This window comes from Montipora capricornis, chromosome 3 (genome assembly GCF_036669925.1).
Source record: "Montipora capricornis isolate CH-2021 chromosome 3, ASM3666992v2, whole genome shotgun sequence".
Taxonomy (NCBI): domain Eukaryota; kingdom Metazoa; phylum Cnidaria; class Anthozoa; order Scleractinia; family Acroporidae; genus Montipora; species Montipora capricornis.
In genome coordinates this window covers 32,154,149-32,169,148 of record NC_090885.1, presented here as the reverse complement: position 1 = coordinate 32,169,148, position 15,000 = coordinate 32,154,149, and the positions used below count along the sequence as shown (strand labels likewise).

General features: G+C 38.8%; 1 protein-coding gene across 1 annotated transcript in view; it reads left to right on the top strand.

Moving 5' to 3' along the window:
• Window positions 1-12,321, top strand: part of LOC138042932 (scavenger receptor cysteine-rich type 1 protein M160-like) — a 355,331-nt gene extending 343,010 nt beyond the window's left edge. The window contains exons 6-10 of the mRNA XM_068888993.1: window positions 5,768-6,088; window positions 6,610-6,726; window positions 7,578-7,703; window positions 8,538-8,636; window positions 10,313-12,321. Of these exons, the coding sequence (XP_068745094.1) occupies window positions 5,768-6,088; window positions 6,610-6,726; window positions 7,578-7,703; window positions 8,538-8,636; window positions 10,313-10,938 (1,289 nt within the window). The 3' untranslated portion in view covers window positions 10,939-12,321. The remainder of the gene's footprint in view (window positions 1-5,767; window positions 6,089-6,609; window positions 6,727-7,577; window positions 7,704-8,537; window positions 8,637-10,312) is intronic.
• The last annotated feature ends 2,679 nt before the right edge of the window (window positions 12,322-15,000 follow it).

Genomic DNA, 15,000 nt, shown 5'->3' with positions numbered 1-15,000 from the left:
GCGTGGCAGCCATTGTCGCGCCGTATAACCAACGATAATGATATTCAAACTTCTCCGCACAATTATTTGTGGCATAGTTGAAAGGAAAACAAATTACTTCATTCGTGACACTCGTCACATAATTCGTCGATTATGCTCAGTCCGAGAAATTTAAGATACATAACAAAAGGGACACTGAAAAACGCAGACTGCAAACTGCAGACCGATGAAAATTCGGTTAGCCTGAATTAGGCCTAAATAACATTCGGTTAGCCTAATTAGGCCTAAATAAAATTCAGGTTAGCCTGTTTACAGTTAGCTCTCAATAATATTGAGGGTAACACCATATCGCCTACGCTTTGTGAACTCGCTTACAAAGGCGATTTCACTTCTCGACGTAGGCGACTTCGCTCAACCCATTTCAGCCTTTACTCTTAAAAATTTTAAAGGTTGGTGAGTGCACGCGATACTAATCGAGTGTATCGTTGAAACTTTCGAAGTTATATTAAACGCAATTCAACTTCGATGAATCAACGAGTGAAAATCGATGTTAGGTAAATTTACGATTCGTTGACCATTCGAAACACTACTTAAATATAGCTCGAATAATCTAATGAGATCAAAAATACAAAACAATATGGCGGGGCCGCTGGTATCACCGACCAGCAGTCGAAGAGAAAACGTTGGTTTGGTTGACCGGTATTCAGAAACGTTCTTTCGCATTCCCGTTCCTGTCATATTTCATTCTATTGCACCCAGATGCGGAAAACAAACGAGCGCCAGGAGCGCGATAATTACGCTAAGCCATCCTAACCACGGCAAACGTGTGCTGTTTTACATTGAGGAGGCTTCGACTAATAATTTTTTTCTTTTATCTGGTGCTTTTCAAATGTTTGCAAGAAATCGTTGCAACTCTGCACAGTCTTCCGGTATCAATAGGAAATTCACTAATTCTGGCTAACCTTCGATGGCGTCGAAAGTCATTGTAACGTGAATGGCGTTTTTGTGGATCTTTAAACAAAATATACCCTCATAGAGCTAAGAATGGAACGTCAATTGGATGAACAAGTCAGGCGGTGAAAAATAAATATCTGGAATCTTTAAAGCGACGAGTAATGGTCTTCGACAACAATTTCATTTTTCGCCGTTGGCTATCAAGTGAGCTTTATTTCTAATTTTTTGCTAACTTGGTATTATATACAACACTAAAATCAAATGACAATTTTTTTATGGATTTAACAATCATTAAAGGAATCGAACGCCTTGAATGCATCACAGTGTTTACTGAAGTCGCATGTAACTTGTCTGGCAATTTACATTTATTTTGTACTCAACTCTGCAAAGATTTAAAAAAAATGGAATGTGACAGTGAAGAATTATTTGAATGAAAGCTTGTTGTCTCTTTTGTGCTTCATTGTTTACGGTCAAGGTTCTTTCGAAAAGGGCTTGATGTGAACTGTCAGAAATTTAGTTAATTGCATATGCTTTGTGACACGGATTGTGTGTCTTGTTTGCACGCGCGCAATTGAGATAAGAAGGGGTTTTTGGCTCTAATAGCAAATATTTTGTTTGTTTCAATAAATTTTTCGCTGGAAAAGGGTTTCTGTGATATTTCCAGCCTTTGTGAATTTATCATGTTGTGTAATTTTTGAGCTTAACAAATTTGCATACGTGGGTTGAAATGTGACGCGGGAGGATTTTTCTGGTAGGCCAAACTCAAGAGTTGGGCGACTGTGATCTTTGTGTTGACGCACATTTCTTGTCAAACTTTATAACACTTCAAAGGAAAAGAAAACTAACAATAACAAAAACCCGGTGTCTTTCCATCATTTGACACAGATGCTTCACTGTTTCGCGAGTAAACACGCCGCGATAACTTGATCACGGCGCCCGCTGAATTCGATTTTGCAATTTACTTGTGCAGCCAAAAGTACAATAACAAAATTGAACGTAGCAAAAATATCCCAAAATGTTTTTTCGCTGATGGTAAATTTTAATATTCGCGGTTCAAATTAAAAGTTGTTTTCATGTCGTAAATTTTGTTGCTGATGGCAAAATATTTTATTCTCGATCGACCGTCCTGAAAACTTCCTTCTGCTCTTCCTAAAAACTGTGTAAGTAAGTGTAATCAAATGGCGACAAGTAAAATTAGGAAATAATTTCACGCGCGTTTTGTCAAAATTCTGATAATTTCCCGAGCCTTTAGGTATTTGATTACCTTTTAATGTCGTGGGTGACAAATTACGCTTACAACCGTAAATCGCTCGAGTACTTTATCCAACTGCTCGGGAGGAATCATCTCCAGGTTTTTCTCAAGGCTATTTTCGTCACACCACTTCTCCAAAACCCTCACCCAGTTAATTGTGCTCTTTCGCTTATTTAAATTTTCTGCCGCTTCTTTTAATTTCGTAACTTCTTCACTTTTGGTCACTGTCTTAAATCTCGACGCCATCTTGGCTCTGATTGAGAAGAGATGTTACCATGGCAATTTTGTAATTTCACATGTGAAATTATAAATTAACGCTGAAATTTCGCGCCAAAATTAAGGAGTAATTTGTCACCCATGATATTATAATATTTACTTACTTTTGCATCAGTATTAATTTGTTTTGCATAAAGCAAGCTAACAAAATCTGTACCTTGCTTAGTTCTCATTTTTGAGCGTTAAAATATAATTTTCGGCCCTAGGCTTCTGTTACACAGCGGAATATTTTTAGGGCACCCATCCAAATACTAACGCCGACGGACAGGGATTAACTTCAGTGAACTTTTGTATTACAAAGCTGTCAGAGGCTAAGAGTGCACGTTTAAACTTGTAGTAAAAAGAAGTTTTGAGGGAACTTGAAAATGATCAACATGTCAGCCTAGAAGCCAATGTTTCTCGATTCCCTTTTATTTTCTTCAATCTTTCTGGGTTTAGTACTCTGCTAAAAACCACATGTCTTCTCAGGGGCTATTTACCTAAGACTTCTACCATGACACTACAATGATATACAATACCAAAACAATATCGTGTACTATTAGAGCTACATATTACGCAAAGACAACTTGAATCTCCTGGAAGACAAAACGCAGCTCAGTTGACAATATGGAATAAAGCACTGTGTTACTGCACTACCACAGGTACGCAATGCGTGCCAATTTTTTCTATAGCCTTAGAGAAAAGATCTGTTCCGTCGTATCAACGTGTGAGCCAATGGGCCTCTGCTGGCACGACTTCTGAGTGACCCCTTAAATGGTCTTAATGACCCCCAACTTGAAAAAAATTACTGGAACGGTACAGTTCAATACCACCCAGCTCAGTCCCTTCTGTTTTTGAGTAGCACTTACCACAGGCAACCCAGTGTATGCTCATGGAGCGTCTAGTTCCTTAAGTTTCACAGGTGTTTAATTAACGGCGACATAAAAGGAGGATCACGAGATGATATTTTCACTTTGATGAGCGGGAAACATTCGTTATACATCTGAGTTAAAGCGTCACTGAGCTCGTCAGTCATGTCATTTACGTCATTATGCGCTAGGATTTGTAACCAATCACACTCCGCAAGCTTGCAAACCAATTGTATTTTCCTTTGTTCCCTTGCGTTTCTTGCATAGACAATCTTCCCTATAAGTTTGGCATTGACTTGAGGAGTCATTAAGACGGCCAGGTTGTCAGATCGAAGAAGACCTTTAAATAATGTTGGAGCGGGCTTTCGCAGATGCATCTTATTTGTAAGGAAGGGATCCAGTATTCTATCAATTCTTGTTGGCTTTTAACCATCTGTACTAGGTTATGTTGACCTAATGGATCTCGAATATTTAATTGATTAATATCACCAGCGATGATTATATCGGTGTCAGGCGTGGATAAAAGGATTTTTTCACAGCTTTAAGATAGAGGATTTAGTAGAATCTCATCATGGTACACTGGATCAGGTGGACGATAAACTACTCCAACATGGAATTAAGAATTGTTGTTTTGATTAAGCACCAGAGACATTTAAGGTCGTTGATGTTGAAGTTGATACGATGGATTTTCCAATTGTTTCTCCATAGGATAGCAACCTCAGCTCCCATTCGATCATCTTTACGATCCTTTCTTACTAAAACATATCCGTCAGGACATACTAGACTAGAAGAACTTTGCTGTTCAGCCATGTCTCCGTGATGAGGCAAATATCGATGTTTATGCTATGAAGCTCAGCTTGTAAAGCAGGAGCAGTGTCGGTGTTAACAATCGATCGAGCATTAATGACCATAATTCTAGGTATAGTTTTAGCATGTATAGGACCAGGCTTTGCGCAGTTGATTGTAATCACATTCCTAATGAAGCGTAATGTATTTCTTTTAGGTGTCTAGTTAGGTTGCTTGGTATTAATTCCCATTGAGGTAATTAGGCCCTTTATATACCACTCCTCGTGAATGTCACACCGCTTGACGCCGACCAGTTTACTCGAGGCTGTTTTTTCCTTATTATTTTGTATTGTCGTTTTAACTAGCGTATGACTTTTTTCTTATATTCCTTGGCTTGTACCCTGTATCCAGCGTGTCCCCGGCTTAGTTTTTTGCAAATAAACTCGACCATTGCTGGCGGCTTCCCCCACTATTTGTTTGTTACTTTCTCTTCTATACATATAATAGAAATGTTTTCTATTCGGCTGAGCGAAGCGAAAGAGAATAGAATTGTTGATTCCACTGTAAGATCTTGAAGATCTAAAATTTGCATAATGCCAACAGTTCGATGCCAGGGAATCGATTTGTCGAGCGTTGTCCGACAGAATGACTAACCCTGTTGCCTCGTGTATTCTTTAGAAAGCCCAGTTCCTTAATTCGATGAAATACTTGTGTTGGTACGTAATTTGACAACAGGTTATTACGGCATTGTCGGCCCAAGTTCAACAGCACTCCTCGAGAAAGCATGGGAGAACTTCACGCGAACATAAAGCTTAATACTAAGATAGAGACTCCAAAACTAGCTATGACCTTTTGCTAAAGCTATTAGGAAATATATACTATAGATAAAAAGCGACTTAAAAGTTTATGAAACATCAAAATGTAAAAATTACGAGGAGAACTCAACAAACGCTGCAAACCGTGGCGCTTACACTTACACAAATGCTCTTGATTCACTTCTCTTCTCAGCACCAAATATGGACCCGAAGGCATTTATGATTCGATAACACTAATAATGGATGGTAATGAAGTATCTCTAAGTGACACTTTGATGAATTGAATTGTTTGTGAATGTAAGTTGAGTACTTAATTGAGAGGATGCTCTGTAAAAAGATGAATATAATATATTCGACTGTCAGGTTGTCAACAAAAGGCTGAGAAAAAGGCTAAATCTGGCAAGTTGCGAGGGCTATTACATTTTTCTGTAAACTAGAGACATCGGAGAGTCTATAATGCAGGATAGAATTTGCCCCCTTTCATGGTACCAAAAGGGCATTTTTAGTGGGTTGGCTCATGGACTGTACCGATAAACAGTTAATAATATAATCTGGATAGTTAATTTAGCCAGGGGAGTGACTTTTGTTTGTTTGTTGGAAACATTAGTGCTTGATATAAATGCGTTTGAGGTCGTCCAAAGTTAGGGCAGGTAGCTTCCTTTTTTGTGTCAAAGTTGTGAAAGGTGGCGGGAAGCACCAGCTATGCGGCTGCAAATGAGTTTCTATATCAAAATGTAAATACTGCTGTATGCAAGCAGAGCTGTAGTGCTATTATTTTATGAATTTAATAGGAAAACGAGTCGGTAGGCTTACTGTACTCTTTTCCTATAATTGTTTACTCATTTCTGTTTTCAAAGACTTCAGTGTAAGACTGGCCGGATCACCAATCAGTAATGCTGGACGAGTGGAGGTGTTCTACGCTGGAATCTGGGGCACAATTGATGGCTACCCTTGGAGTATGATAGATGCTCATGTTGTTTGCCGTCAGCTTGGATATCCAAGGGCAATTTCTTCCGGAAGAAGTGACCAGTTTGGTTTCGGCAAATCCGCAGTTTGGTTTAGAAACGTGAGATGTTTAGGAAATGAATCCACTTTCCAGGAATGTCCAAAATCCGTCGCTGCTTATCTTGCAAACCCCTATTGGGCAACAGTATTATGCAAATTACCATACCAGCAAGGTTAACTATTGTTGTTTATTTTCAGCCTTTTTTCTTCTCTCATAGTACGAGTAATGTTTTTGTACCGTATTCAGACAAAAGGGAAGACGAACTATCAAAAAGGCTATATCTACCAATGAAAAAGCATCTATAGTTTGAGAACATTCAGCTTCGGTGCGTTGAATTTCGTTGAAGTCGATTCATGATCACAGGAATACGTTATCTTCATACAAAGGAATTTTCATTTGCCATGCCAAACAATTTTAGAAAACCCTTATTTTTCTTTAAATTGGTAAGTGCGGCTTTGCTTCTTTATATTTGACCACAAAGTTAAGCCAGTTTTCACGTTAAGTTTTCTTTAATGCCCAAAATCGGTCGCTGGGCATTTGTTTATTACTGTACCATCCACTTTTTTAGAAATGTCTTAGGGATTTTTCCCCTGGTAGATGATACACACTCTGAAGCAATTTTAAAATTACATTTCACTCGCAATTTAACAGACTACTCTAAACTGATAATTGACGTTTTTCTTGACCTATCAGGTACTTCTCAAAATTGCTCTAACGTGAAGTGCAAAAGCAATGGAAAATGCATAAACACTCTTGCTGGTGCTGTCTGCAACTGCACTGACGGTTTTTCAGGTCTCCAGTGCGAAATACGTGAGTTGCAAAACGCAATTTTTATTGATGTGTCCAGGGACGTATCCAGAAAATAAATAAAGGAAGGCAGAAAGCTGAGGCCAAAGAAATTTCCCCCCACCCCCCTTTACCTAAAATGAACATTTGATCCTTTGAAATGCTGCCTACACCATTCTCGGAATACAGCGATGTGGCCAAAATCTAAGGCTTTGGAAAACGACCTTTGAGACTTACAGAAACCTTAAATAATTTGGGACAAAAAGCATCCCTGTCGACTCCTTGGCCCCTCTACTAAATCAAGCTCCGGTGTCTAGAACAAAATGACATTAAGAGACAAGGAAGGACTACCTGGTTCAGACCTTGGGGCTATGTAAATTGCGTTTCCCGAAACGTTAATGTAGGTTCACAGGAAATTCAAAATGAAGTTTTGCTTAAATCTCCATGTCGGCATTTTCAGATGAGCTCACGCCTACGGAGGGACTGCCTTACAACTTTGGGAAATTCCCAAGAATTCCCGGCCAACTCTCATTCTGCGTCTCTAGTTCTTTAATTTCCTTCGGTCGTGAATATGCAAGAGTTAAATTTAGGTCGAGACAAATGCCGGCTCGGTTAAATTAATCATTTTTCCCTGTGTGATGTGAGGAAAGGGAGTTCTCTCTGTAGACGCGCTCAAACCAGGAGAAATAACTCACAACGTTAAACTTCACACCCGTCTGGTTAACTATCTCTCTGAAGGAAAGTGAAGGATGCAACGTGTAATTTTTGGCTCAGCATTATGGCATTACAATGCTAAAATAATGATCAATGGCGGTATAAGAAAAAGGTTTTCAATCAGATCCTTTAAATTCTTAATTCATGTACTTCCATTTCAGCGTTGTTTAATCCATGCCAATCTTCTTGTCAAAATGGTGGACAGTGTTTCAGAAATGAATCTTCATTCCTCTGTGCCTGCCCAAAAGGATTAACTGGAAAACTCTGTGAAGAAAAAATCGTGAACGGTGAGGCTCTTTTCACTTTAACTTGTTTGTTTGATATCACGCCTTGATCAAGCTTTCTGTATCATCAAAGACTGGCTCGGCTTTAGAGTACTCATCAGCTTAATAGCACGTTACTAATTACTGGATTGTGAAACTGACCAATTTTGATCATCCACAGGGAATATATGATGACACTGACATGATCCAGTTTTCGAAATAGTTTAGAATTACTGATAGTTTTTTGGCATAATAAACCAACTTTCGTGTTTCGCTTAACTCGTCGAGTGGAAGCAAGAGAAATCTACTTGCGCGAAATATGATATAGCGAGAAGCGGGTCTTCTTTCGGAAGGGAAATTCGAGCCCGCTAACGAATAGTCAGTTTTGGCCACTTTTCAATCCGTTACAAGGAGAAAGGTAATGAGTGTATCTGGCTTCTATGTTGGAAACGGGCTTATGCAACATTATCCATACCCGACAAAAGACGACCCGCACTCTGTACGAGTGGTACAAACATTCTTCCAAGCTTTGGTAAGGTTTGGTAGTTTTCTGTTGACATATTTGCGAATCGAAAGGGCGCTGTGACGTGTTATTAAACAAAGCGATAGGAGTCGCTTCATTTCCTTACGGTATCCGGATTTCGGGAGCTGCGACACCGCTCCTTACAAACATTCACTAAACTCATAAATCACGAAGCGACAACAAACGAATGTAACGCCTGTTATCCCAAAGTTGAACGTCTCCGAAAGACGATTTGAAAATGGGTTGATAGATGGTATCAGATGATCAGCTTCTCTCAGTAAAGCTCTCCCTATAAGGCGGCCAATTGATTTTGTTTGATTTCTCATGGTTTTCAGCTGTCAATCCATGCCTGAGCCGCCCATGCACAAACAAGACCTCATGTTACCAAAATGGAACTTTAACAATTAAAGACGGAAACCTCTCAGAAATTGGAGGTGAGATAGCTGTTATTTTTACATTTCTCGAATATACCGCCCAACAAATAGCATACTAAGATTTGTCTTGTGAATTGTCTATTAATGTTTCCATATGCTGGCGTCACGGTTATGGCTTCTCCACTGGAGGTGGTATGTAAAGAACGCAAGTGAATATCGTGGCCCATGTACACATTCTTTACCAGTTCTATTTCACGTGAAAACAGACCGACAAGGCCAGTCAATACACAAAAGATATTAGAAAGGGCCCGGTAACATTACGCTCAAGTACGAGAGATTCGCTTTGACACAGTGCAAATTATTTCCACCTTTTACAGCCTGCCCTTGAATATGCTGCGCCTGTTTGGACACCTCTTCCCAATCATCCGGTTAACGCTATTGGATACGTGCAGAGAAAAGCTCTAAGTACAATTCATTCTTCTTAAGTATGGAATGCCACGCTTAAGAATGCTGCTGCCTTGGATTCTTTCAAAAAACCGTTCAATTTGGTTTTTAACGTACCTGAAATCTACGAAATGGATCGCTTAATTTTGGTCACACGTATAGCACGATGTTCCTTGAGGTCTGGATAAGTTACAAAGGATATATAAGAACTTTCGCGCCTGTGCAAAAAGGTTTTATTAAGCAGGTTTGCACAATTTGATGTTCGCAAAGACTTAATAGATTGTGACTCCTACATTTGTATTTGTGAATTGTTGGTATATATAACAACTATTCATCTCAGTGTCGGTAGTCTCCTCCGCAGCCGTTATTGGGGCGTGGTGTCACACGATGCTGCGAAGGAGACTACAGTGTCGGTGGCTAGAGGTGGATATTTACCTCGCTGTGAATTATTTAAGTTTTTTGTATAAACACCAATGAAATACCAAGTGAGCTTTTGCGCGAAAACACGATATCTTCACACGTGAAGATAACATGTTATTTTCACACGTGAAAAGATCGCTGTTGCTACGGTTACATATGAAAATCGCGCCTTTCGATGCCTTTCGTGAAATGATGTAGTATTTCATTGGTGTTTATATAATAAACAGAATATTACATGACCGCTTGGAGATAATATTCTCGTAATATTAACACTCGAAGAGAAATTTCGTATCTCCGCGCGGCCATCTTATATCCTCTATATATACTAAAACAATGATAATATAGCACAAAAAGATGATTTTAACTTAATTATTCCTGCAATATTTTGGGCGCGAGTTGCTCGGAGGTGAGTAGCAAAGCATATTCGGAGTTTGAGTAGCCAATCAGAGCGTGACTTGAACGCTTTCCTCTGTTTTAGTATATACTAAATAATATGTCTGGTTTGATGTTTGATGTGAGCGCTGACATATGCTGAAATTAACGTAGTTGCAACTAAATTGCCTTATCCTTATTATTAATATTACTATTATCATCATCGTAATCAGTACGAATTATTAATGCACACGATTTGCCCTTTGGCAAAGCTGATAGTGATTTTGACCTCACGCTCCCTGGCGCCTTTTCTGCTCTTGGTACATGCATGCTTCTTTGCTGGTTACGTTGACGACAGTACTTTTCTCGGTGCTCTGAAAAACGTTTAGGTTTTCATATATGTTAAAATATGCTGTGTCCTGTAAAAAGGATAAAAAACTATGTAAACTCAATTTTACGAATACAGTAGACTAAACAAAAGTAACGTTTACTTTTCCCAGGAAACTCCACGTCTGTCAAGAGAAAGGCAGCCATCATTATCGCAATATCCGCATCTATTGTTGTGGTTCTTGTGGCTGTAGTTGTTTGCTTGGTCTTTGAAATCCGACGGCTAAACACGCAACTAACATCACGTCCTAGTGCCACAACGAAGATCTACAACAATTACGCGTTCCAGGCGGATCCAGTTAACGATGTACCAGAAGGGTCGTCAACTAGCCTTACTCACAGAGACTTGGGTTTGGGCTACGCTAACGATGGCGGTGAAAATGATCATGAGTACGATATTGTTCTCGAGATGTCTTCTCGTCCTCTTCCAGAAATTCCTACAGAGTCACAGAGAAGTGATCCATTGCCGAGGATTGGAAAAAGTCCTGTATATGACAATGTAGAGGAACAAAAGTCTGAGTCAACAGCAGTGCGTTATGCTGGCTCGCAAGGGAGAGGCATGAACAGTGCTGAAGTAACTGTGGCTGAGCCTGCATCTTATATGTCTCTCTCTTCAAAGAAGCCAGAACATCATGATGGCGAGTACTCTGGCCTTACCTATAATGGTGAAGTGGCTATTGCGCCAAAACAGAAAACAAAAAAGGGAAAAAATAATGTTCGCTTGTATGCTAACGCATAAAAGTAATAACGCTGAATAATACAGCAAATCACGATCGGAAAATGAATACTTTGTAGACAAGCGGGTCGATACGATATGATTTTCTCAGTGTTGCAGCCAGTTTTCCTTAGTCTATTGATCTTGGTTTTTTCTAGAGCATTATATAGCTTGATTCATTTAATAACTCTTTTTTCACATTGCAACTATATCACTGATTATACTATATCACTGATTATTCTCAATAACTCAAGTCGCCTCAGATGAGCTGAACTTCTGATGCCACAAAGTGCTCATAGTATCATTAGTTATTTTTCTTACTTATTTTGAATTTGATTATGCAATGCTTGGCCTGGTTTCACCTCAATTCTCATAATTTTAGCCACTCTTCTGAACTACTGGAAAGAAGAACAGTTTTAGTCGATCGGTTTGATACAGTGCGGAAGGTAATGTCTGCTGGATCGACATGCACTCGGGATCTTGAGGCGAAAGAACTGCTTTCGTAATCGCATTAGTAAAACAAAATTGACTTTGGTCTTACGAAATACTCGTCGTTAACAGTGTTCCCTGTTCTCTTTTGATCAGGCTTGAAGCACTGTTCTCAAAGAGGATTTGCGAGCTTATATATATTCACAGAGAAAATGCACCGTACAAATATTATCTCGTGACATACCATTATACAAAGGGCGCACATTTTGTTCGGTTTTATATTCATTTAGAAATCGCTGATGATCCTTGCAATCTGATTGGCTCTCAGCAGTGGAATATATTCACGAATTGCACTATTTTTTGCTCTAAATTGAACCTTTTCCCCAGCCAATAAGGAAAGAACAATAGAACAAAACAGCTATAATCAGATTTCAAGGCTTATTTAAAGTAACCAATCAAATTGCAGGAAAACGAACGAGAAAAAGAAAGCCATTCTGAGAAGAATTTTGCAAGTTTTGTTCCCAAAAATTTGACTTAAAAAAATGGAGAATTTAATTGTTTACCGTTTTGTGAATGGTGGCAATAAGCTCCTTCAGGCGGAAGACCCACATTTCGGGTAGTTTCCAACTCTCAGTGTCCATTTTGTCTCCAAAATTTTTTTAACCATCATTTTGGATCAAAACATTTAGGTACTGACTAAAGTCCTGAATTTGAGCGGTTTCAAATCGATGTTATCATTTCACGAATGCTTTCAGACTAAACTGCACTCCACTCAGTTCAGTTACCATTATTAATCAGCACTACGTTTGTAAAGCCTTCTTTTGGTAAAGTGAAAAAGGAGGAACGATCGCAAAGTTAAGATTGACGTTTCCTTGTTCAACTTGTCTATTTTCGCTCTTTGGGTTGTTTGTTTGCTTTTTGTTTTAGTTGTTGTTGTTTCTTACTTTTTAAATAAAAAAAAGGGTCCGTCTTTTTCCTTATTTTTCTAATTGTGATTAGCGGATCACTCGTCCATCCGAGTTAGTCAGAAAATCCTGATTTAGAAAAAAAAGTACATATTCATAGCAATAACTTTTTAATCAGCTCAATCGTGGTACAGATGCGGACCAATTGAAGAAGAAGGTAGGAGAAGCTAGTAGCAAAAAATATTAATGTAGCACTTGTGATTTTGTACAAAAATCATCCACATATAATCAATAAAGGTATTAATAAAAATACAATAAGCCTTGGCGACTGTAGGCATTTCCGTTATGCAAGTAGTTTCATCAGCCAGTGATACCACCCACTGCAACTAAGCTAACAGGGACCACTGTGGTACAAAACCATGTGACACCTGAAAGGGGAACTCCGGTCAAAGAATGAAGTTATTTAGGATATTTGGCCTCTATCTCCAGTTGGAATTTCTAAAGACATTATTTGCCGATCTTGTCAAACAAAAGAGACATATCGTCTTAAAGATGACCAAAAATGCAAATAGACTTCCGCCATCTTGAAAATTGCCTGCTTGTTCAGAAATCGGTCAGCTCACCATCATATGAGGTAAAATCGTCCAATACGATATTTCCGCGCCCTCTAGTTGTGTACAGTATTTTTCACCAATAAATACAGAAATTGACGTTTTTTCTGTCGCGAAAAAAGTCGATATATGGGATGAATTACGATAACTTTGATGGCGAGCAAGCCTTGCAGAGATTTACAATCGAACTGCACCCCTTTGACCCGCTTGCAAACTCGGATGATGCCAAGCTCTCGCAAGCGACTAAAATATTTAATTTAACCTAACCGGCATTTCTCTCGACCTAAATTAAACGCTTGAATATTCACGACCGAGGGAAATTAAAGAACTAAAGACGTAAAATAAGACTTGGCAGGGAATTCTTAATTCATGTACTTCCATTTCAGCGTCGTTTAATCCATGCAAATCGTCTTGCGAGTGTTTCAGAAATGAATCTTCGTTCCTCTGTGCTTGCCCAAAAGGAATTAAAGGATTGGCCGGAAAGTTCTGTGAAGCAAAAATCATGAGGCTCTTTTAACTTTAACTTTTTCTTTAATATCGGGGTATTCGTAAAAGGATGCTTTTTTGGCCATTCATAAACTTCAACACTATTTGTTTCGAAAAGAAAAACATAAAGCGCAAATCGCAATTAAATACAGAATTTGAACGGGAATTTACCGAAAGTTGATTACACGCGATATAAGGATCTTTATCTTTATAATCTTTATTGACTCACTCTTAGCATTATTACAAGAAAATGTTAGATACGGTTGAACCTCCACTAACTCTTTTTTGTCTCGGTGAACGGACCATACATTAATTCTTATTTGATTTTTTTCTCAGTGCGTGAGTGGGCGGAATGCAACAAATCCTGGAATCTGATTGGTCCCGGGAGCGGGTGGAATTTTCTCATCCGGCTCTCTCACGACGGGCGGAATCCTAGCCTTCGTTGCCTGAGCTTGTGTTATAACCTTAAATTTCCAGGTTTTTGGACACCGATTTCGTTTACATACAGACGTTATTTTTCATTAGACAAGAGGTTTGGAAATAAAATTAAAATAAGAATATTTCTCTTTGAAACGTTCAGTTTGTCAGGTGCGAGTCAACAATTAAAAACCAATCTCCACAATACGAGCAGCATTTTGATTATTATCTGTATACCAGACAACATCCACAGGAAGGGAATCTGGGACCGACTGTAAAGATAAAGAAACAGCAAGCAGCTCGCGAAAAGTGGAACTCTAGGAACTCTCTAAATCAGGCCTGAACTGGAGGCATCGGAATAAACGATCTGGTTCACTAGAACGACGAACTCCATGTCTGCACTTAGGACTGCTCACAGCCGTGGAGAATACTCTCGTCATTATTGTGACAATGGAAATATTGCACAATTTTCCCCTTGTGCATAAAGAGAAGGATTTGGATGAAGGGTGTTCCATTTGACATAATTGCTGCTGATGCAAGAGGGGATGCCAAACGCCGGCTGAGTACTTAAGAAACGGTCCAGATAAGAACGATAGCAACAACGGCAACGAACATGTTGGAATTCAATTGGTATGCAAAAAGGTGATAACTTTTCTATTGTCTGTACTTACTTCTGATTGGCTTAAACAGCAAACGGTTAACAAAACTTCATAAAGCAGTATTATATTCATCCTTACTTTCCAACCATCTTCCATCTTTCATCTGGTCTCAGTTTAAATGAATTCCACAGAAATCGTATGTGGGGAACATGTAAAATTGTAAACGTTTCTTGGCTTTTGTTTTCAACTCTTGTGATTAGTCAAAATCTTTTAACACAAAAAAGCACCCTTTCAAAGTGGGCTGTAAATGAATTTTATTGCGTTAACTGCCTTCCTGTAGGTTTATGCATTCTCTGTGTAAAAATGATAACATTCCTATGTGGGGAAAGCCCCGTTGCCGCATAACAAAGGAAATTGCTATCCACCTTACACGGATCATTACTTAAAACAATTGATTAATGAAAATTCCTTTAGGGTTCCTTAACAGCGTAATACGATACTAAGGATGCACAGTTACTACAGTTCCTTTAATTATAAATTTATTACTGTTATTAAGAATAGGCTCCAAAACTACAAGATAGTGAAAGAATTCTCTCCTTCAGTATCGTATTCAGGAGGAAAACTAATCCCCATGTTGTT